Genomic DNA, 24,667 nt, shown 5'->3' with positions numbered 1-24,667 from the left:
TTAATATGGTGTATCACATTGATTGATTTGTGTATATTGAAGAATCCTTGCATTCCTGGGATAAACCCCACTTAATCATGGTGTATGATCCTTTTAATGTGCTGTTGGATTCTGTTTGCCAGTATTTTGTTAAGGATTTTTGCATCTATGTTCATCAGTGATACTGGCCTGTAGTTTTTAGATTTTCATATTTTGAGGATTACTTCATATCCTTACTTGTTTTAGGGTTCTTGTAGAAGCAGAACATGACGTGAGGAGTTATGTACAAATAATTTATTTGGGAGGTGGTCTCAGGAAGCACCTTTATGGGGTGAGACAGAGAAGGGAAGGAAGAAAGTAAACAGCACGTCTCCAAGCTAGTTACCACCATGGGTTCCTGGAATTTAATCCTTCTGGAAAACTCAGGGAGCCAGTGTACAAAGCAGACCTCAAAGACAACCTGCCCAAGGAGTGGGGGAGCTGGAGTAATTATACCTAAACTTATCAGTTATTGGTGGAGGGCTGCTGGGTGGGTGCGAAGGGGCATGAAGTCCCTGCAACTTCGGACCTTCCCCAAACAAGGGCAGAGCAGGCTCTAGCCAAGTGAAAGAGCCTCCAGGCAAAGAGTAGGAGGTGCCAGCAGTCAGAAGTCTAGGAACTTTGCAAATGAAAAAGTTCTACATCAGTGACAGTATGGGAAAGGCACGAGAGCCACAGCAATGTATTTCTGTAGTGTTTTGAGAGGTTCCAGAGGCTTTTAGTTTTCAGACATAAAGTGGCCGTACATAACAGGGTATCTTGCCTATGTACAGCTTAGTGACCATAATTATGGTCTAGTGACCAGTTAGAGGAAGGGTTTAACATCCTGTGGGTTTAGTTACACAACATCTAAATTAAAACATGACCCAGTTTTGCAAACTGAGGTTTGAAGTTAAATTTCTTTATGGCTAATATTTTGGTTTGAATGCTCACTGTTATTCTTTCTCCAACCCCTTTGAGAGATTTATTGCATGTGCACTGGCAGTTTGAAAATGATAATTTTGTGGATTTTCAAGCAGACTATTTTGACCTTTGCATCTTCTCAGACTTCTAAGGATTGCTTTAGTTTGTCTCTTTAGAAAGGCGGCACATCTACTGAGTCAGGGTCACGAGCTCCGGAATTCAGTCCAGGAACCGTCTCTCCTAGTTGCTGCTGTCCTCAGAAGTAGCATTTGAACCACCAGGACCTGACTTACAACCTGCACCTCCTCTTCCAGCTATACCCCTCTTTCTTCGATCTTGCAAGTCACTACTCATTCAGGGCAACAAATGATCCCAGGAAGTGAGGAAAGGCAATGCTTTATAATTTCTACTTCCTAGCATAGAAGGATGGGTTGGTTAAAAATAAAATTAAAGACCTATAGTTGATAACACCATATTGTAAAACTGAAATTTGCTAAGAGAGTAGAACTTGTATGTTCTCACAAATAAAAAAGGTAAATATGTGAGGTGATAGATGTGTTGGTCAACTCAGCGGGGGGAAATCCTCTCGCAATGTATACATATATCAAATCATCATGTTGTACACTTTAAATATCTTACAATTTTGTCATTTGTATCTTAAGCTGAAAAAATGTTAAAAATTGCAGAAATTTTTGAACTAGTTACAAGATTTAATTTCTTCATTTATTTTTCCTTACAAATGATCCCGTGCTCTCCCCTCTAATTATTGCTGCTTTGTGCCCTCCTGATATTAACCTCTGCTCAATGGTTCAAACTCCTTCATGATCCTTTTTTACTACAGGACTCGGATGGTCTGATTTGACTAATGTGTCTGTGTCAGCATTAGAGCTGGGAATCATAATTTTCAGTGATATCACCATCATTTTTGTTAGTGCCCTTCTCTTGTTGGACCCACGTGGGTCTCCTTTTCTGACTATCTCCTCTCTCTGCAGGCTTAGCAGCGGCCTTCTCAATGTGCCAGAGGTCCTGAAACATGGAGTCAAGATAGGGCTGGGTACAGGTTAGTAGTTTCCCATGAAGAACCATGGCAAAGTGGTTAAGTGCATAACTTTCAAATGTGACTAATTTTCAAGTAAGAGTTCTTTGTTTTAAAAGACTTAGTTTTATTTTCTGGTAGTCATATCTAGAGCTAATAAAATAGTGAGGTTGGAAGCAGTAAGAAAGTGTATGCGAAGGGAAAAGTTTTGATGACATTAACCTCTTGAAAGTCATTAACCATGTTTACTATTCAGACACGGGGCTATAAAGGATAAGTCCTTCTCAAGTGTTTTAGAGATTCTTTTGAAAAGTCCTTGTTTTTTGTTTGTTTTGTTTTGTCCTTCCTGCTAAATTTCAATGGTTTGGATTTGTATGTTTTTGGTTTTCAATAACTGTGTCATCACAAATACTGTCTCAAAATAAAATTACTCAACTTTGCCAGTAGTGAGCACAAATTTCAGTCGATGCCATAATGGAGAACTCTAAGATATGTTAAAAAGCATGCTTTGCTTTTAAGCAGTTTTTAACAAAATGAGATTCTAATTCCCACAGGCAGTCTGATGTTTGCTAGGCTGAAGGACAGTCTAGGTGGCTGATGAATTAGTGATGTCTCCTTTTTTTTCACAGTACATTTGAATTGTTTTTCTTGAGTGTGTACAGTGCTGCTCACTTTAGAAGTGTCAGTAAGGCCCAAATGTTTAGGCATTACTGTGAACCTATTTTTCTAATCACTGTGTGTGAATGAACTAAAAAAAATTTTTTTTAAATGGCTGTGGGGCACAAGGTCTTATTTTTCATTCTTGATGCGTTTGTCTTCCTGATATGTAAGCGCACCAGAATGTTTGCATATTGACAATAATGGTTTTTATCATTTTCTGTAATAACTCAAGTCTCAGTTAATTTTTATACCAAGCAATATTGGTAAGACATACAATAATACAAAATGATTAATTTTTATACCAAGCAATATTGGTAAGACATACAATAATACAAAATGATTTATCTATAATTTTAAAGAGGTGTGCTAGATTAGAAATTTTTCTCAATTTTACGTGAATCAAAGCAATTAAAATTTTGAATTTAAGCCTTGAATCATTGAGATTGTGTAGTACCTGGATACAGTCTCAGGTATTAAGGCAGGAAACCAGTTATTTTTAACTTTACAGAAAAGCTTTAATGAATAAGAAAAAAATGGCCAAGAGTTCTGTCAATTAATGGAAAATTTGGTAGAAATGCAAAAATCAGATGTACTGCTTTCAAATTTTCTAGGATTTTGGTCTCCATGATTTCAGTTCATCACATGATTTCCAGTTCTTGATTTTGGGTTGTATAGTGATGGTCTAAAATGATTAGGTAAAGCTATGTCACTTATTAGCCGTAAGACCTTGAGCAAACTGTAAGACCTTGAGCAAATTACCTTAATTTTCTAAGGCTTCATTTCCTAATTTCTATAACAAGAAAAACAATAATTATAATAATGTCTATGTTACAACCTTGTTTTGAGGCTTAAATGAAAAAAATATGTGTGTGAGGTGGTTAGCACATACCTGGCATGTTGCAGTGGTTAATAGAGATTGGCTTAAAAGGGAAAAAGTAACATTGGTTTCCTGATTAAAGGTTTGATTAAATATGATACATTATCATATTAACTTGGAGAATGTTGTTGCATTTTACATAGTCTCTGTTGTAACAGCCATCCTATGCACCAGTATTACCTAAACATGACCTTTATGTATAAACGTGTCCTTCTGCTTTGGACTTCAGTAGATTATTTAACTTATACTGTGGACAGAGAGCAGGTCCAAGAATGGATCATTCACCATGTCTATAAGAAATAGAGGCAGATCTGGACTTTCTTAAATATTAAATAGGAGAAACCCTCATGAAGCTTCACAAAAATATTGCAAAACAAGAGAAGAAAGCAGTATCAAAAAGAATAAGATGAACATACCTCTGAAAAGCATCTACTTCAGGATCCAGAATGAGTTCAGAAAACTGCTATCATCCTTAGAGTACAAGAAGACATGGCAGTATGAAAAGACCATGAGTTTTGATGGAAAAGGAAAATTTGAAAATGAAAGACGAAAACTGAGCATGTAGACTGTCATACACTACTGCAGGGAGATTAAATGGTACAACCAATGTAGAGAACTGTTTGGCAGTTTCATATAAAGTTAAATATACATCAGTAATTCCATTTTGGGTATTTACCCTAGAGAAATGGACACACATATTTGCACAAATAGTTGTACAAGAATATTTATAATATCTTTATTCATAATAGCCCCAAACTGGAAACAGTCCAAACACCTTCCAACAGGAGGACAGATAGGCAAATGTGGCATATTTATACAATTAAATATTATTCAGCATTCTAAAAACAACAAAACATGGATATATGCAGAATATGGATAAATCTCAAAAATATTTTGTTAGAAGTGCTGGAGAGGGTGTGAAGAAGAGGGAATGCTCCTACACTATTGGTGGGAATGTAAATTAGTGCAGCCACTATGGAAAACTGGAGCTTCCTCAACTGAAAACAGAGTTGCCATATAATCCAGCAATCCTACTCCTAGGCATATATTTGGACAAAACTATAATTCAAAAAGATACATGCACCCCTATGTTCACAGCAGCATTATTTACAATAGCCAAGACATGGAAGCAACCTAAATGTCCATCAACAGAGGAATGGAAAAAGATGATGTGGTATAGAAGATTTAGATGCCTAGAGGAGACAAGATGGCAGAATGGAAAGACTAGAGCTTACCTCCTCTCACTAAAACACCAAAACACAACTGATTGCTGAACAACCATCGACAAAAAAGACTTGAACCTACCAAAAAAGATATTCTACATCCAAAGCCACAACGAGATGGCAGGATGGGTGCTTTCACCATATAATAAAATCTCATACTTGCCAGGTAGGTGACCCACAAACTGGAAAATAATTATATTGCAGAGGTTCTCCCACAGGAGTGAGAGTTCTGAGCCCCATATCATGCTTCCCAGCTTGGGGGTCTGGCATCAGGAGAAGGAGCCCCCAGAGCATTTAGCTTTGAAGACCAATGGGGCTTGAATGCAGGAGCTCCACAGGACAGGGGGAAACAGACACTCCACTCTTGAGGAAGCACACAAGGTTTCACAGGAACTGTAACCCAGAGCAAAGCAGTGACTCCATAAGAGGCTGGGCCAGACCTATCTTCAAGTCTTGGAGGGTCTTCTGGGGAGGTAGGGGTTGGCTGTGGCTCACTCTGGGGGCAAGGACATTGGTGGCAGATGCCCCAGGGAATACTCATAGGCATTAACTCTCCTGGAGACAGCTATTTTGGCACTGAGAACTGGCCTCACCCAACAGGCTGCAGGCTTCAGTGCTGGGACGCCTCAGGCCAAACAACAAACAGTGTGGGAACACAGCCCTACCCATCAGCAGACAGGCTGCCTAAAGTCATCCTGAGCCAAAAGCTGCCTATAAACACACCCCTTGACATAGCCCTGCCCACCAGAGGGACAAGACCCAGCTCCACCCACCAGTGGGCAGGCACCAGTTCCTCCCACCAGGAAGCCAGCACAAGCCCCCAGACCAATCTCACCCACCACGGGGCACACACCAGAACCAAGAAGGATTACAATCCTGCAGCCTGAGGAATGGAGATGGCAAACACAGAAAGTTAGACAAAATGAGACAGCAGAAAAATATGAAGGAACAAGATAAAAACCCAAAAGAACTAAGTGAAGTTGAGATAGGCAATCTACATGAAAAAGAATTCATAGTAATGATAGTCAATATGATTCAAGATCTTGGAAAAAGAATGGAGGCACAGACTGAGAGGATACAAGGAATGTTTAATAAAGAGACAGAATCTTTAGAACAAACAGAGATGAACAATAAAATCACTGAAATGAAAAACATACTAGAAGGAATCAATAGCAGAATAAATTAGGCAGAAAAACGAATAAGTGAGCTGGAAGACAGATTGGTGGAAACCACTGCTGCAGAGCAAAGAAAGAAGAATGAAAAGAAATGAGGACAGTCTAAGAGACCTCTGGGACAACATTAAACACACCAACATTTACATTATAGGGGTCCCAGAAGGAGAAGAGAGAGAGAAAGGGCCTGAGGAAATACGTGAAGAGATAGTAGTCAAAAATGTCCCTAACATGGGAAGGAAACACTCACTCAAGTACAGGAAGCACAGAGTCCCATACAGGATAAACCCAAGGAGGAACACACCAAGACACATATTAATCAAACTGACAAAAATTAAAGACAAGGAGAAAACATTAAAAGCAACAAGGGAAAAGCAATAAGTAACCTTATGGGAGTTCCCTCGTATGTTGTCAGCTGATTTTTCAGCAGAAACTATGCAGGCCAGAAGGGAGTGACATGATATATTTAAAGTGATGAAAGGGAAAAACCTATAACCAAGAATACTCTACCTAGCATGGCTCTCATTCAAATTTGACAGAGAAATCAAAAGCTTTACAGACAAGCAAAAGCTAACAGAATTCAGGACCACCAAACCAGCTTTACAGCAAATGCTAAAGGAACTTTTCTAGGCAGAAAAGAAAAGGCCACAACTAGAAACAAGAAAATTATGAAATGGGAGAGTTCACCGGTAAAGGCAAACATACAGTAAACGTAGGAAACCATCCACACACAAATATATCAAAACCAGCAAACATGAGGAGAGTACAAATGCAGGACATTGGAAATGCATTTGAAATTAAGAGACCAACAGCTTAAAACAAACTTGCATATGTATATAGACTAATCTATCAAAACCTCATGGTAACTGCAAACCAAAATTCTACAATAGATACACACACACAAAAGAAAAGAGAATTCAAACACAACATTAAAGTTAGACATCAAATCACAAAACAAAAGAGGAGTGGAAGAAAAAAGACCGCAAAAACAAACCCAAAACAATTAACAAAATGGCAGTAAGAACATACATATCGATAATTACCTTAAATGTAAACGGATTAAATGCTCCAACCAAAAGACATAGACTGGCAGAAGAGATACAAAAATAAGACCCATATATATGCTATCTACAAGCAACCCACTTCAGATCTAGGGACACATACAGACTGAAAATGAGGGGATGGAAAAAGGTATCCCATGCAAATGGAAATAAAAAGAAAGCTGGAATAGCAATACTCATATCAGACAAAATAGACTTTAAAATAAAAACTGTTACAAGAGACAAAGAAGGACACTAAATAATGATAAAAGGATCAATCCAAGAAGATGTAACAATTGTAAATATATATGCACCCAACACAGGAGCACCTCAATATATAAGGTAAATGCTAACAGCCATAAAAGGAGAACTTGACAGTAACAGGGTAATAATGGGGGCCTTTAACACCCCATTTCATCAATGGACAGATCATCCAGAAATAAAATCAATAAGGAAATACAGGCCTTAAATGACACATGAGAGCAGATGGACTTAATTGATATTTATAAAGCATTCCATCCGAAGGCAGCAGAAAAAAACACATTCTTCTGAAGTGCACATGCAACATTCTCCAGGATAGAACACATGCCAGGCCACAATGCAAACCTCAGTAAACTTAAGAAAACTGAAATCATATCAAGCATTTTCTCCAACCACAACACTATGAGATTAGAAATCAACTAAAAGAAAAAAATTGGAAAAAACACAAACACGTGGAGGCTAAACTATATGTTACTAAACAACCGATGGATCACTGAAGAAATCAAAGAGGAAATCAAAAAATACCTAGAGACAAATGAAAATGAAAACACAACAATCCAAAACCTATGGGACACAGCAAAAGCAGTTCTAAGAGGAAAGCTTATAGCAATACAATCTTATCTCAGGAAACAAGAAAAATCTCAAATAAACAATCTAAACTTATACCTAAAGAACTGAGAGAAAGAAGAACAAACAAAATAGAAGAAAAGAAGTCATAAAGATCAGAGCAGAAATAAATGAAAGAGAAATGAAAAAAAAGAAAAGATCAATGAATCTAAAAGCTGGTTCTTTGGGGAAAATAAACAAAAGTGATAAACCTTTAGCTAGACTCATCAAGAAAAATAGGGAGAGGGCTCAAATCAATAAAATTAGAAATGAAAAAGGTCAAGTTACAATTGACACTACAGAAATACAAAGGATCATAAGAGACTACTACAAGCAACTATATGCCAATGAAATGGATAACCAGAAGAAATGGACTAATTCTTAGAAAGGTACAATCTTCCAAGACTGAACCAGAAAGAAATAGAAAATATGAAGAGACCAGTCACAAGTACTGAAATTGAAACTGTGATAAAAAAGCTTCCAACAAACAAAAGTCCAGGACTAGATGGCTTCCAGGAGAATCCTACCAAACATTTAGAGAAGAGTTAATAACTATCCTTTTGCAGAGGAAGGAACACTCCCAAATTCATTCTAGGAAGCCACCATCACCCTGATAAGAAAACCAGCCAAGGATACCACAAGAAAAGTGAATTACCGGCCAATATCACTGATGAACATAGACTCAAAAATCCTCAACCAAATACTAGCAAACCAAATCCAGCAATACATTAAAAGGATGACACACCATGATCAACTAGGATTTATCCCAGGGGTGCAAGGATTTTTCAATATTTGCAAATCAATCACTATGATACACCACATTAACACTGAAGAATAAAAACCATATGATCATCTCAGTAGATGCGGAAAAAGCTTTTGACCAAATTCAACACCCATCTATGATAAGAACTCTCCAGAAAGTGGGCATAGAGGGAACCTACCTCAACATAATAAAGGCCATATATGACAAACCCACAGCAAACATCATTCTCAATGGGGAAAAGCTGAAACCATTTCCTCTATGATCAGGAACAAGACAAGGATGTCTGCAATCACCACTTTTATTCAACATAGTTTTAGAAGTCCTAGCCATGGCAATCAGAGAAGAAGAAGAAAAGGAATCCAAATTGGAAAAGAAATAAAACTGTCATTGTTTGCATATGACATGATACTATACATAGAAAATCCTAAAGATGCTACAGAAAAGTACTAGAGCTCATCAATGAATTCAGTAAGGCTGCAGGATACAAAATTAATACACAGAAACCTGTTGCATTTCTATACACTAACAATGAAAGATGAGAAAGAGAAATTATGGAAACAATCCCATTTACCATCACATAAAAAAAGAATAAAATACCTAGGGATAAACGTACCTAAGCAGGTAAAAGACCTGTATTCTGAAAGCTATAAGATACTGATGAAAGAAATAAAAGATAACACAAACAGATAGAAAGATATTCCATGTTCTTGTATTGGAAGAATCAATATTGTCAAAATGACTGTACTACCCAAGGCAACCTACAGATTCAATGCAATCCCTATCAAACTACCAATGGCATTTTTCACAGAACTAGAACAAAAAAATCTCACAATTTGTATGGAAACACAAAAGACCCCGAACAGCCAAAGCCATCTTGAGAAAGAAAAACGGAGCTGGAGGAATTAGGCTCCCTGACTTCAGACTATACTACAAAGCTACAGTAATCAAAACAGTATGGTACTGGCACAAAAACAGAAATATAGATCAATGGAACAGGATAGAAAGCCCAGAAATAAACCCATGCACCTATGGTCAATTAGTCTACTACAAAGGAGAGACCTAGGGAGAGACCTGGGGTTGGCTGTCGGGACACAGCCTGAAGGGGATGGAGTGTGGTACAGCCGCAACCGAGGATGTACATAGAAGCAGCCCAGGCCCACCATAGAAGTGGAGCACCATTAAGGGGCACGTGAAGGGAGTGGCAGGGCCCACCATAGCAGCCTTTTTCTCTGTGCTCACTCAGGCGGGACAGCACCTCCTCTGTGAGCTCTGGGAGCACGCAAGCCAGTGGGTTGCCCACACACAGAGGTGGGGCTGAAATCAGAGCTGAGCCCCAGGGGTGGCACAACTTAGGAAGCAGGACTGAAATCTCTCCCTGTGGCTGCACAATACACAGATTTATGCCACTGCTACTGGCTTTGTAAACTCAGTGCCTGCGGGTCATCAGAGTGGATGGTGGGTTCTCCTGTGGCTGGGACAGGTCTGGCCTTAGCAGCTGTGGGCTTTGTGGGTGTGTTCATGTGGAGGCTGGGCCAGGCCAGGGTCTGGGCTGTCTCCAGAGCTTCCATGGTGAGCCCAGGTGTGAGACTGCTGCATGGTGAGCCCAGGTGTGAGACTGCTGCATGGTGAGCCCAGGTGTGAGACTGATCTGCGCCTACAGATCTCTGCTGGTGGCTTTGTGATAACAATGCCTGAGGGACACCAGGGCCAATTGCTGGCATTCCCACGGTGGAGGCAGAGCCAAGGGCAGTGATAACCTCAGTGTACTTTGTGAGCCTGTACAATGGGTGACAGGTGACACACCAAAGTGCACTCCCAGGTGGACAGCTTTGGTGAAGGAATACTCCATGGCTCCTCTCCCAGTGGGAGTGCTCCAACCCTGCTTACCTCACACCACAGCTCAGAAACGGATAAGGGGCTTCTACTCCAACAACTAGGGAGCAGACCCTGCCCCCACAAGGCTGTGACAACCACAGAGCAAAGAGGAGGCCCCACTCAACATCCAGTACCGGCTCTGATCACCACAACACCAGTCACACCCCCCATCAAGAGGATAATGGCCAGCACACACTGAGGAAAGAGGCATCAGGCATCCATATTAAAAATAGCACTTGTACCAAAAATATTAAACCTACACAGGCTAATTAGGGAAGCTCCCACATAAAAATAGCCCTCTAAGACCACAGTAGATATTTGTTTCTCCTAAACTCATAAAGTAAGATAAACATAAGAAAAATGAAGAAGCAGAGGAACCACTCCCAGTTAAAAGATGAAGAGAATTCCCCTGAAAGAACAATTAACCAGACCTCTCCAGCCTAATAGACACTGAATTCAAAAAGGAGAAAATCAAAATCCTGAAGGAATTAAAAAAGGCTATCAATAGAAAGGCAGATTACTGTAAAAGGGAAGTAGAAACTATAAACAGGACCCAAGAAAAATAAGAAAACTCATTTGTTGAGATGAAAGCTGAGCCAAAGGCAATGAATAGCAGATTGAATAATGCAGAAGAACAAATAGAAGAACGAATAAGTGATCTGGAAGACAGAATAATGGAAATCACTCAGAACAGCAGACAGAAAGCCAAATGAAACAAAAATGAAAGCAATATAAGAGACCTATGGAATAATATAAAGCCCGTCAATCTATGCATAATAGGGATTCCAGAAGAAGAAAAAAGAGAAAAGGGGATTGAAAGTGTATTTGAATAAATTATGGCTAGAAACTTCCCAAACCTAAAGAAGGAAACAGATATGCAGGTACAAGAAGCACAGGGTGTCCCCAACAAGATGAACTCAAACAGACTACACCAAGACATATTATAATTAAAATGGCAAAAGTTAAAGAGGGGGATTCTAAAGGCAGCAAAAGAAAAAAAAAGTTAATTACAAAGAAACCCCCATAAGGCCATAAGGCTATCAGCTGATTTCTCGACAGAAATGTTGCAGGCCAGAAGAGTGGCAAGATATATTCAAAGTCCTAAAAGGGAAAAATCTGCAAACTGGGTTACTCTACCCAGCAAGATTATCATTTAGAATAGAAGGAGAGACAAAGAATTTCTCAAGACAAGCAAAAGCTAAAAAAAAACCCACAGCAATACTAAACCTATCCTAAAAGAAATATTGAAAGGTCTTCTCTAAATAGAAAAGAAGCAAGAATCTATAGGAAAGGGAAAATCACAACTGGAAATAAGTCACTTAAATAAGCCAGTATACAGATTTTAAAAAAATCGTTTGTGAAAGATAACCACAATTAACAGTAAAAAGATAAACATGGGGCTTCCCTGGTGGCGCAGTGGTTGAGAATCTGCCTGCCAATGCAGGGGATATGGGTTCGAGCCCTGGTCTGGGAAGATCCCACATGCCACAGAGCAACTGGGCCCGTGAGCCACAACTACTGAGCCTGCGCTCCACAACAAGAGATGCCGCAATAGTGAGAGGCCTGCGCACCGCGATAAAGAGTGGCCCCCGCTCGCCACAACTAGAGAAAGCCCTCACACAGAAACGAAGACCCAACACAGCCAAAAATAAATAAATTTATTTTTTAAAAAAGATAAACATGATGATGTAAAAGAGGACATCAAAATCATAAAATGTGGAGTAAGAGAGTAAGAAAATGTAGATTCTTTTTTTTTTTAGAATGTGTTTGATCCTATATGACTATCAGTCTAAAGCAAGTATATATAGGAAGGGGTTAACATACTTGAACAATGTGGTAACAACAAATAAAAAACATATAATAGATTCACAAAAACCAAAAAAAACAGAACACAAGTGTAATATAAAAGGAAATCATGAAACCATAAAAGGAAAAACCAAAAAAATAAAAATAAAAGGGACAAAGAAGATATACAAAATCAACTGGAAAACAAGATTTAAAATAGCAATGAATATCTATCAATAATTATGTTAAATGTCAATGGATTAAATGCTCCAATCAAAAGATACAGAGTGGAAGATTAGATTAAAAAAACAAGTGCTAAAATATGCTGCTTACAAGAGACCCACTTTAGGGCAAAGAACACACACAGGTATAAAGTGAGGGGATGGAAAAAGATATTTCATCTTTTGGAGACTGCAATACTAATATCATACAAAATAGACTTTAAAACAAAGAAAAAGAAGGACACTATATAATGATAAAAGGATCAATACAAGAAGAGGATATTACACTTATCAACATATACGCACCCCACATAGGAGCACCCAACTACATAAAATAGTAACAGACATAAAGGGAAAAACTGATGGGAATCCAATAATAGTAAGAGACTTTAACACCCTACTCACATCAATGGACAGATCTTCTAGACAGAAAATCAATAAGGCACATTGAGATCCTAAATGATACAACAGAATAGACTTGATATCTTCAGGACATTACATCCAAAAAAAAAAAAACCACAATACATATTCAAGTGCACATGGAACATCCTCTAGGATTTACCACATACTAGGACACAAAACAAGCCTCAATAAATTTAAGAGTGTAGAAATTATTTCAAGCATCTTTTCTGACCACAATGACATGAAACTAGGAAATCAACCAGAGGAAAGAAATGAGAATAAAAAGATTACATGGAGACTAAACAACATGCTACTAAAAAACCAGTGGGTCAACAATGAATACAAAGAGGAAATTTAAAAATACCTTGAGGCAAATGACAATGAAAACATAACCATATAAAATCTATGGGATGCTGCAAAAGCAGTTATTAGAGGGTAGTTCATAGCAGTACAGACCTTCCTCAGAAAACAAGAAAAATCTCAAATAAACAACCTAACCTACCATCTAAAAGAACTAGAAAAAGAAGAACAAAAGCTAAAGTCAGCAGAAGGAAGGAAATAATAAAGATCAGAGAGGAAATAAATAAAATAGAGATTAAAAATGAGAAAAAAAAGATCAATAAAACCAAGAGCTTGTTCTTCAAAAGGGTAAATAAGATTGACAAACCTCTGGCCAGGCTCACCAAGAAGAAAAGGGAACCCAAATAAACAAAATAAGAAATGAAAAAGGAGAAGTAACATCCAATACCAAAGAAATACAAAAAAACATAAGAGAATACTATGAATAATTATATGCCAACAAATTCAACAACCTGGAAGAATGGACTTGTTTCTAGAAACATAGAGCCCACCAAAACTGAATAAAGAAGAAATAGATAATTTGAACAGACCGATCACTAGAAGTGAAATAGAATCTGTAATTTTTAAAAACTCCCTATAATACAAAAGTCTAATAGAACTGATAAATTCAGCAAGGTAGCAGGATACAAGATTAACTTAAAGAAATCAGTTGCATTTCTTCATACTCAAAATAAGAGAAAGGGAATGTAAAAAAACAATCCCTTTTAAAACTCCATCAAAAAAATAAAATACTGAGGAATAAACCTGACCAAGAAGGTGAAAGACTTACATGCTGAGAATAATAAAACATTAATAAAGGAAATTGAAGATGATTCAAAGAAATGGAAAGATATCCCATGCTCTTGGATTGGAAGAATTAATATTGTTAAAATGCCATACTACCCAAAGCAATCTACAGATTTAATGTGATCCCTATCAAATTACCCATGACATTTTTCACATAACTAAAACAAATAATCCTGAAATTTATATGGAATCATAAAAGACCCAGAATTGCCAAAGCAATCCTGAGGAAGAAGAACAAAAGAGGAGGCATAACCCTCCCAGACTTCAGACAATACTACAAAGTTACAGTAATCAAAACAGCATGGTATTGCCGCAAAAACAGACATATGTATCAATGGAACAGAAAAGAGCACAGAAATAAATCCACACACCTGCAGTCAATTAATCTTTGACAGAGGGGGCAAGAATATACAATGGAAAAAATACAGTCTCTTCACCAAGTAGTATTGGGAAAGTTGGACAACCACATGTAACCTAATAAAGTTAGAACACACCCTTACACCATACACAAAAATAAACTCAAAATGGCTTAAAGACTTAAATATAAGACATGACACCATAAAACTTCTAGAGAGAACATAGGCAAAACATTCTCTGACATAAGTTGTACCAATGTTTTCTTAGGTCAGTCAATAGAAATAGAAAGCAAATATTAATAGAAATAAAAACAAGGCCAATAAAAATAAAAGCAAGGCAATAGGAATAAAAGCAAAATAAAAATAAAAGCAAAAATAAACAAATGGGACCTAATCAAACTTACAAGCTTTTGTACAGCAATGGAAACCATTAACACAATGAAAAGACAACCTATGGACTGGAAGAAAACATTTGCAATGATGCTACCAACAAGGGCTTAATTTCCAAAATATATAAACAGCTCATACAACTCAACAACACACACACAAAAACAAACAACCCAATCAAAAAATGGGCAGAAGACCTTAATAGACATTTCTGCAAAGAAGACATACAGATGACCAACAGGCACATGAGAAGATACTCAACATCACTAATTATTAGAGAAATGCAAATCAAAACTACAATGAGGTACCACCTCACACCAGTTAGAATGGGCGTCATCAGAAAATATACAAACAACAAATGCTGGAGAGGGTGTGGAGAAAAGGGAACCTTCCTTCACTATTGGTAGGTATGTAAAGTGCAGCCACTATGGAGAACAGTATGGAGGTTTCTCAAAAAACTAAAAACAGAGTTGCCATATGATCCAGAAGTCCCACTCCTGGGCATATATCCAGGTAAAACTATAATTCGAAAAGATACATGCACCCCTATGTTCATAGCAGCGCTGTTTACAATAGCCAAGACATGGAAGCAACCTAAAAGTCCATCAACAGATGAATGGATAAAGAAGATGTGGTACATACATACAATGGAATACAATTCAGCCATAAAAAAGACTGAAATAATGCCATTTGGCATTACCTAGAGATTATCATACCAAGTGAAGTAAGTCAGAAGGAGAAAGACAAATACCATATGATATCACTTATGTATGGAATCTAAAATATGATACAAATGAACCTATCTACAAAACAGAAACAGACTCACAGACATAGAAAACAAACTTGTGGTTGTCTACAAAACAGAAACAGACTCACAGACATAGAGAACAGACTTGTGGTTGCTGAGGAGGGTGGGAGGGAGAGGGATGGACTGGGAGTTTGGGGTTAGTAGATGCAAACTATTACATTTAGAATGGATAAACAACAAGGTTGTAGTGTATAGCACAGGGAACTCTATTCAATATCCTGTGATAAACCATAATAGAAAAGAATATGAAAAACAATGTATATATATGTCAACTGAATTACTTTGCTGTATAGCAGAAATTAACATTGTAAATCAACTATATTTCAATAAAATAATTTTTTTAATTAATTAATTTTGTTAAGTGAAAAAAGCCAGGCACAAAAGAGCACACAACTGTATGGTTTGTTCCCTACGTATGAAATCCAGGGATCAACAGAGCTAACCTACATTGACAGAAATCAGAAAGTGGTTGCCAAGGCCTGGGGGTGGGTGTGGGGAGGGGAATTGACTGGAAAGGGCCATAAGGGACTTTGCTGGAGTGATGGAAATGTTTAATATCTTGTTTTCTTGAAAGGTAGTTAAATGCCTATATACAATTGTTAACATTCATCAAACTGAACACAAGTTCTGTGCATTTTATGATAATTATCCTTCAGTTACAAAACAAGAAACAAGCCATATAGAAAGCTATGAGATGTAGAATTATTGTTGCAGAAAATTAAATCAGTGGTGTGGAGAACAAAGTTGACCAAAGATCAAAGGGGGTGTTTGAGCATGATCCACATGGAGGGCAGAGAGCACAGCACCAGCACACGGGATTTTCCTGACCAAGGTTCCAGAACTAATGGAACAGAAGCAATAATAAGAGCTCTGAAGGATAAATCTTTTCTGAGGTTAAGAAAGAACCAAGTATCATATTGCAAGAACTTACCCTGTTCTAGGCTAAACCATAATTGAACTCATTATGTCAAAATATTTGAATTATAAAGAAAAAGAAAAAAAGTTGTAAAACATTGAGGCAGGGGGAAAAGTCAGTTATCAATAAAACAAAAACCAATTTGGTTGCAGTTGTTTTTGTTGGCCCACAAAATATCAAGAACAGGAGTTTGGAGACAAAGTGGTTGTTATTCAAAAATATTATACTGGACCACATTCTCCCTCACGTGTGAAGGCAACAAAATTCTCAGATGTACAGAGGTTTGGAAAATATTCTCCCCATGAACCCTTTGAAGAAATTAGTTGAAAACCTTTATCATTCAATGAGTGATGAGGCAAAATGAAGGGTCATGGTATAGAGGAGTAATGGTACAACAGTATGTCAGGGAAGGCTAAAATCATTTAAAACAGGAATAAGAAAAAAATTGTAAAGGAGTTTAAAAAATGATAGTAAAACTCAATGTTTTTCAAGAGAGAATACACACAATGTTAAAAGTAATATCCTTTTAAAAAACTATCAGACTGTGAGTCTTAAACTGCTCTAAAAACAAAGTCTTAATAAACAACAACAACAAAACATTTAAATAAATCAAAATGGCAATATAAATCAAGAAGGTGTTTCCCTCTGTTTGGGCAGGGGTTCCTGGGGCCTGAATATATGATGCTTTTAACAAAAAATTTTTTATTGGAGTATAGTTGATTTACAATGTTGTGCTGGTTTCAGGTGTACAGAAAAGTGAATCAGTTATACATATACATACACACTTTTTCAGATTCTTTTCCCACATAGGCTATTAGAGAATTGAGTAGAGTTCCCTTTGCTATACAGTAGGTCCTTATTAGTTATCTATTTATATATATAGTAGTGTGTATGTATGATGCTATCTTTGAAACTGCATGTCAGGTCCTTCCGTTTTGGTATTTTCCCTATATCATTTGAATGTCTTCAATATTTTATCATAAAATTTTAAAATAATATATGGGCTGCAAGAAGAACCTTCCAAGCACTAAAAATTATTCTACTTTCTGATTTTCTTAACAGAAACTGAGAAGTTGTGGTTTATGTGTAAGGTTGAGAGGATTTGGCAAGTGGGAGCAAAATTATAAGTGTATAAAATTCTTTGTCTCAGAAAAAAAAGGACGTAACAAATTACCAAAAAAACAGTAACCTGAAAAAAAAATTGGAACAAGTTTATATCAACAAGACCTACAAATTCATCAAAACAACATATATGGAGCCAGGATTCCACTTTCTAGGGACAAATTCCTATCCTTCTAACTTACTTCAGTTAATCCCAAAGCAACATTCTTTGATGAACTTGTAGACTCCAATCCAATGTTTACATGCTTTTTCACAATCCATTATTCCCTTCCTAATTTACATATCTTAGATGCCAGAGTACTCACTATAATCATTCCCTTGGAACTTCCTCGTTTCTTATGTCCCTCTTGTTTTCTTTGTATTCACTTTCAAAAGCCCAACCCCCTTAGTTGTCTCAACTATTCCCCTTCTCAGTGTTTACAGCTGAGCAGCTGGAAAAAAATTTTCTAGTGGCTTCATTTTAAATGTTGCTGTCAAATCCTAAGTGGCCCTTAGCCCTACCCAAAGAGACAACTATGTTCCTCTAATATGTCCCCATATTCCAAGACAGACTTATCTCATTTCTTCCTAAACTTTAATCCCAAATCATACCCTCCTCACTTCCAGCTAATGGCCTTATCTCATAAGTCTTTGAGAAAAATAGAAACAATCAGAAGCCCTACCTACATGTTCCCCACCACCAAATTTACATACCTTTCTCCATCTGCTTCCATTTTCTCTTCTTTTTCTTGCTATAGCTGAAAAAATTTCTCTTCAAATCTAAGGCAAAAACTAAAATACTCTGAGGTGTGTTCTGTACTTTCTCCTATCCCATGATCTCAATAAATTAATTCCACTGGTCACTAACTCTCCTGCAAAATTGTTATCTCCTCCCTACTGGATCATTCCTTCAGGATACAAACATTCTCTAGTATCTCCTCATCTTTTAAGCAAAGACATGAAGAAAACCTTTCTCTTAATTAGCCATCCTCTTCTGGCTCCTGCCCTACCTCTCTATTCCCCTTCACAGCAAAACCTCTTTGATGAGTGGGTACCCACACTGCTATCACTTCCTAGGCACTCTTTCATTCCTCCACCCACTTCAGCCTGGCTTCTTACCACCCTCCATAGTAACGAACCTTGTCCTTTCTCCCCTGAGCTGTTACCGCTGTGATCTCTTTTGCTGCCAACTCCAAAGGACACCAGTCTGTCCTTAACACAATGGACTGCTCCTTGTCCCAACAATCTTACCTTGGATTCAGTGAAACCACACTGTTTTAGGTTCTCTTCTTCCTCTCTTGCCTGCCCTTCTTCATCTTCTCTAAAGGCCCCTTCTCTTCCTGGCTATTCAAAAGCTTTCCTCAAGGCTCAGTCCTAGGCTCTCTCCTATTTTCACTTTCTTCTTAGGAGTTATCATCTGCAACCATGGCTTTACATGATTACATATATGCAGATGACTCAGATTTTTATATCCAGCCCAGACTCCTCTTTGAATTCCAAACCTGTATTTTCAATTGCTTACTTTCTCCTTTATCTTTGACCCCTCCTCATAGAATCCCCAAGCTTCATTATACCCTCAAACACATTTAAGCCTGGTTCTCTTAAATGCCTCTCCTTCTCAGAGAATTCAATTTCTCAAAGTAGAACCCTGGGCATTGTTTTGGGACCTTCTCCCTCACCTCTTCCCCATATGTAAGCCAGTACAATATCCAGCCTCATGACTTCTTAATATCTCCTGAATCCATCCTCTTTTCCCATATCAGCTACCACCACCTGATGCAAGCTGCCATTACTTTCTGAACTCCTGCATTAGCTTCCTAATCAGTCTCATATTCATCCTGGGCCCTTCTAATCCAGTCTCCTCTCTTCAGAAGTATCGCAATGCAAATATGACCATTTCACTCCCTCCTGATTACCACCTTCAGTGGGATTTTGAATATGCAAACCTCTTTACGAGGCCACAAAGTTCTGCATTCTGTGACACCTCTCCATCTCCCAGCCTCACCTTGCACTACTCTCTCCTCCCTACAGTGCTATCTTTTAATCCCCTCCATGAATCACACTCCCTTCTGCCAAAAGACCTTTGTGCCTTCTGTTTCTCAGGCTGGAATACCTTTTATGTCTCTCTAAACATGGCTGAGTTCTCGTTTTTGTCCAGGTTTAAATGTCACTGACTTAACAAGGTCTTCTCTAGCTATCCTGTCTAAATGGACTTTCTGGAGGACCTTCAAGATGGTGGAGGAGTAAGAAGTGGAGATCACTTTCCTCCCCACAAATACATCAAAAATATATCTACATGTGGAACAACTCCTAAGAACACCTACTGAACGCTGGCAGAAGACCTCAGACTTCCCAAAAGGCAAGAAACTCCCCACGTACCTGGGTAGGGCAAAAGAAAAAAGAAAACACAGAGACAAAAGAATAGGGACAGGACCTGCACCTCTGGGAGGGAGCTGTGAAGGAGGAAAAGTTTCCACACACTAGGAAGCCCCTTCACTGGAGGAGATGGGGGGTGGGTGGGAAGCTTTGGAGCCACGGAGGAGAGGGCAGCAACAGGGTGCAGAGGGCAAAGCGGAGAGATTCCCACACAGAGGATAAGTGCCGACCAGCACTCACCAGCACAAGGGCTTGTCTGCTCACCCGCCGGGGTGGGTGGGGCTTGGGCTTTGGAGGTCAGACCCAGGGAAAGGACTGGGGTTGGCTGCGTGAACACAGCCTGAGGGTGCTAGTGCGACACAGCTAGCCGGGAGGGAGTCGGTGAAAATGTCTGGATCTGCCTAAGAGGCAAGAGACCATTGTTTTGGGGTGTGCGAGAAGAGGGGATTCCTTCCCTGTCTGCCCACAGAAGGCAGAGTGCCCCCTAAATGAGCTCCAGAGATGGATGCGAGCTGCAGCTATCAGCATGGACACCAGTGATGGGCGTGAAATGCTAAGGCTGCCACTGCAGCCACCAGGAATCCTGTGTGCAAGCACAGGTCACTGTCCACACCACTCCTCCTGGGAGTCTGTGCAGCCTGCCACTGCCAGGTTCCTGTGATCCAGGGACAACTTCTCCAGGATAACGCACGGCGCGCCTCAGGCTGTTGCAACGTCATGCTGGCCGCTGCCGCCACAGGCTTGCCCCACATTCTGTACCCCTCCCTCCCCCTGGCCTGAGTGAGCCAGAGCCCCCCAGTGAGCTGCTCCTTTAATCCCCTCCTGTCTGGGTGAAGAAAAGATGCCAGAGGGTGACGTACATGCAGAGGCAGGGCCAAATCCAAACCTGAACAAACAAGAGAAAGGAAAATCTCTCCCAGCAGCCTCAGGAGCAGCGGATTAAATCTCTACAGTCAACTTGATGTACCCAGCACCTGAGGAATGCCAGAATAGACAACGAATCATCCCAAAACTGAGGCGGTGGACTTTGGGAGCAACTGTAGACTTGGGGTTTGCTGTATGAGTCAGATTAAATTCTGATTTTTATGTTTATCTTAGTATAATTTTCAGTGCTTGTTATCATTGGTGGATTTGTTTATTGGTTTGGTTGCTCTTTTTTATTACGTTAAAACTTTTTAAATTTTAATATATTTTAATTTTAATAACTTTCTTTGCTTTGCTTTTCTTCTCCTCCCTCTCTCCCTCTCTCCCCCCCTTTCTCTCTCTCTCTCTCTTTCTATTTTCTCACTTTTCTTCTGAGCCGCGTGCCTAACATGGTCATGGTGCTCCAGCCAGACCACCAGAGGCCTCACAGCTCCATGTAATATCAATCGACGAGAGCTCTCCCAGAGCTCCGTCTCAATGTTAAGACCCAGCTCCACTCAACAACCAGCAAGCTCCAGTGCTGGACACTCCATGCAAAACAACTAGTAAGACAGGAACACAAACCCACCCATTAGCGTAGAGGCTGCCTAAAATCATAATAAGGTCACAGACACCCCAAAACACACCACCGGACGCAGTCCTGCCCACCAGAAAGACAAGATCCAGCCTCATCGACTGGAACACAGGCACCAGTCCCCTCCAGCAGGAAGCATACACACCAACAGAACCAACCTTACCAACTGGGGCCAGACACCAAAAAAAACAGGAACTACGAACCTGCAGCCTGCGAAAAGGAGACCCCGAACATAGTTAAGCAAAATGAGAAGACAAATATGCAGAAGATGAAGGAGCAAAGTAGAAGCCCACGAGACCAAACAAATGAAGAGGAAATAGGCAGTCTACCTGAAAAAGAATTCAGAGTAATGATAGTAAAGATGATGCAAAATCTTGCAAATAGAATGGAGAAAATACAAGAAACGTTTAACAAGAACCTAAAAGAACTAAAGAACAAACAAACATTGTGTTGTGATGAACAACATAATAAACGAAATTAAAAATTCTCTAGAAGGAATCAATAGCAGAATAACAGAGGAAGAGAAACGGATAAGTGACCTGGAAGATAAAATAGTGGAAATAACTACCGCAGAGCAGAATAAAGAAAAAAGAATGAAAATAATTGTGGACAGTCTCAGAGACCTCTGGGACAACACTAAACGCACCAACATTTGAATTCTAGGTGTCCCAGAAAAAGAGGAGAAAAAGTTAGGGACTGAGAAAATATATGAAAAGATTATAGTTGAAAACTTCTCTAATATGGGAAAAGAAATAGTCAACTCCAGGAAGAGAGAGTCCCATACAGGATAAATCCAAGGAGAAACATGCCAAGACACATATTAATCAAACTATCAAAAATTAAATACAAAGAAAAAATATTAAAAGCAGCAAGGGAAAAGCAACAAATAATATACAAGGGAATCCCCATACGGTTAACAGCTGATTTTTCAGCAGAAACTCTGCAAGGAGAAGGGAGTGGCAGCACATATTTAAAGTGATGAAAGGGAAAAACCTACAACCAGTATTACCCAGAAAGGATCTCCTTCAGATTTGACAGAGAAATTAAAAGCTTTACAGACAAGCAAAAGCTAAGAGAATTCAGCACCACCAATCCAGCTTTACAACAAATGCTAAAGGAACTTCTCTAGGCAGGAAACACAAGAGAAGGAAGAGACCTACAAAAACAAACCTAAAACAATTAAGAAAGTGGTAATAGGAACATACATATTAATAATTACCATAAATGTAAATGGATTAAGTGCTCCAACCAAAAGACACAGACTGGCTGAATGGATACAAAAACAAGACCCATATATATGCTGTCTAAAAGAGACCCACGTCAGACCTAAGGACACATACACACTGCAAATGAGGGGATGGAAAAAGATATTCCATGCAAATGGAAATCAAAAGAAAACTGAAGTAGCAATTCTCATATCAGACAAAACAGACTTCAAAATAAAGACTATTACAAGAGACAAAGAAACACACTATATAATGATCAAAAGATCAATCCAAGAAGAAGATATAACAATTGTAAATATTTATGCACCCAACATAGGAGCACCTCAATACATAAGGCAAATGCTACCAGCCATAAAAGGGGAAATCGACAGTAACACAAACATAGTTGAGGACTTTAACACCCCACTTTCACCAATGAACAGATCATCCAAGATGAAAATAAATAAGGAAACACAAGCTTTTAATGATACCTTAAACAAGATGGACTTAATTGATATTTATAGGACATTCCATCCAAAAACAACAGAATACACTTTCTTCTCAAGTGCTCATGGAACATTCTCTAGGATAGATCATATCTTGGGTCTCAAATGAAGCCTTGGTAAATTTAAGTAAATTGAAATCGTATAAAGTATCTTTTCGGACCACAATGCTATGAGACTAGATATCAATTACAGAACAAAATCTGTAAGAGATACAAACACATGGAGGCTAAACAACACACTACTTAATAACCAAGAGATCACGGAAGAAATCAAAGAGGAAATAAAAAAATACGTAGAAACAAATGACAATGAAAACACGACGACCCAAACCTATGGGATGCAGCAAAATAAGTTCTAAGAGGGAAGTATTTAGCAATATATTCCTACCTTAAGAGACAAGAAATATCTCAAATAAACAACCTAACCTTACACCTAAAGCAGTTAGAGAAAGAAGAACAAAAGAAAACCCAGAGTTAGCAGAAGGAAAAAAATCATAAAGATCATATCAGAAATAAATGAAAAAGAAAGAAACAGTAGCAAAGATCAAAAACTAAAGCTGGTTCTTTGAGAGGATAAACAAAATTGATAAACCATTAGTCATACTCATCAAGAAAAAAAGGAAGAAGACTCAAATCAACAGAATTAGAAATGAAAAAGCAGAAGTAACACCTGACACTGCAGAAATACAAAAGATCATGAGAGATTACTACAAGGAACTATATGCCAATAAAGAGGACAACCTGGAAGAAATGGACACATTCGTAGAAAAGCACAACTTTCCGAGACTGAACCAGGAAGAAATAGAAAATATAAACAGACCAATCGCAAGCACTGAAATTGAGACTGTGATTAAAAATCTTCCAACAAACAAAAGCCCAGGACCAGATGGCTTCACATGCGAATTCTATCAAACATTTAGAGAAGAGCGAACACCCTTACTTCTCAAACTCTTCCAAAATATAGCAGAGAGAGGAAACTCTCAAACTCATTCTACAAGGCCACCATCACCCTGATATAAAACCGGACAAAGATGTCACAAAAAAAGAAAACTACAGGCCAATATCACTGATGGACATAGATGCAAAAATCCTCAACAAAATACTAGCAAACAGAATCCAGCAGCGCATTAAAAGGATCATACACCATGATCAAGTGGGGTTTATCCCAGGATTGCAAGGATTCTTCAATATATGCAAATCAATTAATGTAATACACCAAATTAACAAACTGAAGGACAAAAACCATATGATCATCTCAATAGGTGCAGAAAAAGTTTTCGACAAAATTCAACATCCATTTATGATAAAAACCCTCCAGAAACTAGGCATAGAGGGAACTTACCTCAACATAATAAAGGCCATATATGACAAACCCACAGCCAACATCGTTCTCAATGGTGAAAAACTGAAACCATGTCCACTAAGATGAGGAACAAGACAAGGTTGCCCACTCTCATCACTATTATTCAACATAGTTTTGGAAGTTCTAGCCACAGCAATCAGAGAAGAAAAAGAAATAAAAGGAGT

The 24,667-nt window shown here is 38.5% G+C and overlaps 1 protein-coding gene across 1 annotated transcript in view; it reads left to right on the top strand.

The window, feature by feature from the left end:
• Positions 1 to 24,667, top strand: part of GDA (guanine deaminase) — a 126,429-nt gene that overhangs the window by 85,086 nt on the left and 16,676 nt on the right. The window contains exon 10 of the mRNA XM_024126878.1: positions 1,914 to 1,981. Coding sequence (XP_023982646.1) covers positions 1,914 to 1,981 — 68 coding nt within the window. The remainder of the gene's footprint in view (positions 1 to 1,913; positions 1,982 to 24,667) is intronic.

This window comes from Physeter macrocephalus, chromosome 9 (assembly GCF_002837175.3).
Source record: "Physeter macrocephalus isolate SW-GA chromosome 9, ASM283717v5, whole genome shotgun sequence".
NCBI classification, from domain to species: domain Eukaryota; kingdom Metazoa; phylum Chordata; class Mammalia; order Artiodactyla; family Physeteridae; genus Physeter; species Physeter macrocephalus.
Note: the sequence above shows the minus strand (reverse complement) of the source record. Positions and strands in the feature narration are given on the sequence as shown.